Source organism: Portunus trituberculatus, chromosome 14 (genome assembly GCF_017591435.1).
Source record: "Portunus trituberculatus isolate SZX2019 chromosome 14, ASM1759143v1, whole genome shotgun sequence".
In the NCBI taxonomy this organism is placed as follows: domain Eukaryota; kingdom Metazoa; phylum Arthropoda; class Malacostraca; order Decapoda; family Portunidae; genus Portunus; species Portunus trituberculatus.
Genome location: NC_059268.1, coordinates 4,825,258 through 4,830,408, shown reverse-complemented (window position 1 = coordinate 4,830,408; position 5,151 = coordinate 4,825,258). Strand labels below are relative to the sequence as shown.

At 41.2% G+C, this 5,151-nt stretch overlaps 1 protein-coding gene across 1 annotated transcript; it reads left to right on the top strand.

Annotated features, from left to right (window-relative positions):
* Positions 1-3,917: 3,917 nt before the first annotated feature.
* On the top strand, positions 3,918-4,580 carry LOC123503418 (zinc finger BED domain-containing protein 5-like). The gene is made up of 2 exons (XM_045253184.1): positions 3,918-4,262; positions 4,479-4,580. Exons 1-2 carry the CDS (start codon positions 3,918-3,920, stop codon positions 4,578-4,580), a joined length of 447 nt encoding a protein of 148 aa, XP_045109119.1.
* Positions 4,581-5,151: the final 571 nt, after the last annotated feature.

Sequence of the window (5,151 nt, the reverse complement as noted above, 5' to 3'; positions counted from 1 at the left end):
TGGATAATGAGAAACTGATCCTGAGAGAAGAATATGACTTTAGAAGCAAAAGATCGCATAGTAAGAAACTAAGGAAGGGACGATGTCTGAGAGATGTTAAAAAATTTAGTTTCCCGCAAAGATGTGTTGAGACTTGGAACAGTTTGAGTGAGGAAGTGGTGTCAGCAAAGAGTGTACATAGTTTTAAAGAAAAATTGGATAAGTGTGGACCACACGAGCATAAAGCCCAGGCCCTGAAAAACTACAACTAGGTAAATACAACTAGGTAAATACACACACACACACACACACACACACACACACACACACACACATCCGGTAGCTCAGTGGTTAGAGCGCTGGCTTCACAAGCCAGAGGACCGGGGTTCGATTCCCCGGCCGGGGGGAGATATTTGGGTGTGTCTCCTTTCACGTGTAGCCCCTGTTCACCTAGCAGTGAGTAGGTACGGGATGTAAATCGAGGAGTTGTGACCTTGTTGTCCCGGTGTGTGGTGTGTGCCTGGTCTCAGGCCTATCCGAAGATCGGAAACAATGAGCTCTGAGCTCGTTCCGTAGGGTAACATCTGGCTGTCTCGTCAGAGACTGCAGCAGATCAAACAGTGAAACACACATATATATAATTAATTAAAATTAAATCTGTGGTAAAGTCTTTGAATCTAAGGTCATTTTCATTGTCATCCACGGTAATTCCGAAAATTCATTCTGAGAGCCCTATGTGGGCCGCGCATGGCAGTCACCAGCTGTTCGCTAGACTGTGAGGATGTGTTGTATTGGGATCTCTCTCCCGCCAGTGTATCGGCATCCTTTGTCAGCGGCATGGAGAGACACGAGAGTGTTACTCATTGCACAACACTAAGCACTGGCACTGATCAAAAGACACGGGCACTGTACACATAACGCTGGCACTGCACACCTGTCACAAGGGTCACTGTCGCGCTGAGATTGGTGTGAAAATGAAGAAGCAGTGCAGCCGTATGGCGCAACGTTTCCTAGGACTCACTGTGCCATATGGTGTTGGTTACCTGTCTGTGTGTGTATATATATATATATATATATATATATATATATATATATATATATATATATATATATATATATATATATATATATATATATATATATATATATACCCACACTGTCAGTTGCCTTAAATAGCTGTGTTTCGTTGCGGAAAAGATGATTAGTTTAGAAGAGAAGAGGTGGTGTTCTACAGATTTAAAATTTGATCAAAGACCGCGAATGTTGTAGAAATTAATGAAGAAAAAATAGAGGGAGGTTTCAAGACATCTTCAGTTGTAACCCGGAAAGCAGTCCGACCTAGGGAGATTTAGTAGGTATGTTCCCGTCACCAGAAGGGGACTCCGAGGCTGGGTTGTGAGTAGTCATTTTTCATTTCAAGAGAAGGGTGTGTGTATGTAATAAGTGCTTGTAGTTTTGTGTTAGGAGGATAGTTGTCTTTAGAGGGCAGGCTGTGGTTGACCCATTGATGTTTGAGATACAAAGGGAAACATTTAGGGAGATCACAAGTACATTTGACGGCAAGTTCACAGCACCCCAAGAACTGATCCAGACCAGAACTATTCAAACCAGAACGGGTCAAGAACAGGACTAGAGTTATTAGATGTCGCTGGGAGTAAACTTTTATTTGGGTTGGTGTGTACCACCTCTTTTCACAGTATATATATACATATATATATATATATATATATATATATATATATATATATATATATATATATATATATATATATATATATATATATGGGTGCAGGTCAATTGGTCCCCAAGCGATTGGTACTTAGGTCATCTGGTCCACAAGTGATCCTACACAGTTGATCACCAAGTCAGTTGAGACTCAAGACAGTTGAGACCCGAGACAATTGGTCCCAAAATCAATTGAGACTCCAGACAATTGGTCCCCAAACTTACTGAGCACCTTTGTTCATTCTTGCTCACTGAGTCAGTGTAGTTACGTGTACTTACATATCCAAGAGAGAGAGAGAGAGAGAGAGAGAGAGAGAGAGAGAGAGACCCAAGACAACTGGTCCCCAAATCAATTGAGACTCAAGACAATTGGTCCCCAAATTTATTGAGTACCTTTGTTCATTCTCGATCAGTGAGTCAGAGTACTTACATATCCAAAGGCATGAGAGAGAGAGAGAGAGAGAGAGAGAGAGAGAGAGAGAGAGAGAGAGAGAGAGAGAGAGATTTTATTTAGCCAAACATCATACATCAGACCAGAAGTCACAACATAATATTAAGGCTAAGCCTTTTGAGAGCGATCTCTCTTAAAGGCCCATTAATTTATTCATTTTAAGCGTCCTAATTGGTTTACATGAATTTTAAGAAATGTTTCTAAACTATGCTAAAATTAATCATTTTATATCCGTTTATCATTGGACACATTAACACATACATTAATACTTTCTAAGAAAAGCTCACGCATATACACAGCCTACACATACATATATTCATGGCCGCACACACATACACACACACACACACATACATACCCAAACACACTCACATAGATATGCAACCGTACACATATACCTACATGCATACAAACACACAGATATACAAAGTAATCTTATACCGACATACAAATACCCAAGCACTCCACATAAATGCACACACATACCTATACACACATACGTGCCGAAACACATTCGCATACAGATATGCAACCGTACATATATACGTACATACATACACGCAGATACACATATACATACATGCATACTCAGATACACTCAGATATATAAAAGTACAACGTAAATGCATACCCACGTCTACATAACTATGTTCCTTTAAGTGAGCCATACTCATATCACAGTTATCCCACACATACATCTTTGTGTCACTATACGTAACACATACATAAATTATATACATCTACAATACTGATGCGCACTTGGCACCCTCGCCCATATACACTCGTACACATATTTACTCATTTTAACATACACATACTTACAGAAACCTATATATATATATATATATATATATATATATATATATATATATATATATATATATATATATATATATATATATATATGTATATATATTCATATACATAGTACGTGCACCAGCTCGGGTAACTTCTTGATATTTGTTCAGTGAGTATTCTTTTAGAGAAACTTTGAAACTAGTTAAACTAGGTTTTGCTTTAATATTTTCCGGTAACTCATTCCAAACTTTTGCGCCGTAATATAAGATACAAGTTCTGTATTGGTCCGAACGCACTGCTGGTACTTCAACAGTGTTTCCACCTCTTAGGGCTCAGTGGTTCCCAAACTGGGGGTCATACAACAGAATGTAGGGGGCCATAATCTGAGGCTATGCATAAGTAAAACCAAAGGAGTTTATCGGGTAGACAGCTAGTGGAGGGAACTTACAGGTTCAGTACAGGTTTGTGCAGTGCCTTGCTGCCAGACACACGAGTAATACGTACGTCCCATTTTTTCCTGTATAATTACATTTTTTCATCTGATTATGTGTTCTTGACATAAAACAAGACATAGGGATGTATTAGGGAAGCTAAATAGTTTTAGCTGAACATAAAGGCTTCCTAAGTTATGTATTCTGTATGGTAACCTGGTCTTGAATCTTACCTATCAGCAAGGAACCAAGGATGTTCATATTATTCAGTTAACCCCACACATTCACAGTTGCAACATAGATCAACCTTGTGTGCCTCCCCCCCATATAATCAGTTTCATCCTACCTGTGAATACTTCAGTTACAGCCAAATCAATACCACTTTAATGGTAAATGATTTTAACTTTTTTGTAACGTAAAATTTAACTTCCTTTCAACCTCATATTTACGATTTTATTATTCTAATTTTGGGTAATGACATATGTTAGCGGTGTTAGAAATAAGTGTTTTCTTTGTGCATTGCAGGTACAGTGATGGCTTCCAATAAGAAACGCAACTATGATGACAACTACCTGGATTTTGGATTTACAAGCATCACTGATAAAGGTGTAGTGAAGCCTCAGTGTGTGATTTGTCACAAAATACTCACAGCTGAATCACTAAGGCCCAGTAAGCTTAGATTACATCTGGAAACCAAGCATCCTCAACATGTTGGCAAAGAAATGAGCATGAAGAGACAACGACTTGATGCCAACAGTTCCTTTCATCAACAAAATGCTGCTGTAGTGGAGGCATCATTTCTTGTATCCCTTAAAATAGCAAAGAAGAAACCACACACAATTGGGGAGGAATTAATTTTGCCATGTGCCAAGACAATGGTAAAGCTTGATTTTGGGTGAGAAAAGTTCTGAAAAGCTGAATACTACTTCACGCTCAAATAATACATTGCAACGCTGAATATCTCAAATATCTGATGACATCAAAGACCAAGTGGTACAGGAAATTAAAAGAGCTGGATTGTTCAGTATTCAACTAGATGAGTCCACTGACGTCCAGTCCTGCTCACACTCTTCCAGTTTCTCTTGAAGCTCTAGAACATACTGGAAGCTGGTCCGTTCATCTTGTGGGAGTGTCTTGTCTTCTCAGAGGTCGCGGAGCATGGAGAGAGGACCACGAACGCTGCGTCCATAGAGTAGCTCGAATGGCGAGAATCTTGTCCTGTCCCTCCCCCAGATGGGAACCGCCTTGTCGTGGTGGGGGGCTTGCGTGCCCCTGTGACCTGGCGAGCTAGGCTAGAGGGGGCTTAGGCGCCTGCTCTGCCCTTTCGAGGGGGAGAGGGCTACCTATGCTAGTAAAATCGCCAGTGAGGGGCCAGACTAAATGGTTCCTACGTAGGCTGCCAGTGGACCAGCGGAGCCACCCACTGGAGGGATCGCCCAATAGGGGCCGTCCTGTGCTGGATGGCTGGGATGCTTTGGGAGGGGAGTCTCAGCTCTGTCGTGGACAAACATTCGTATCATGTGGGGCCTTTTTTTAAAACGACTGGTCCGCATGGGGACGAGGTACCCCGTCCACGGCAGCCAGCGCTCCCTCCCATTGTAGTCCCAGTAGGTGGTTTCCCTTGCCCCTGGGGCCATTTTTTGTGTAACTTTATATATATGGTGAAACACAAAAAACTGTCAGGTTTTCGTGAGGTGGCTGACCTAGCCCGCGAGACGTCATCTTCAGGTCTGAGTGGGAAGGAGGATTCCCCTCCACAAGAGCCTC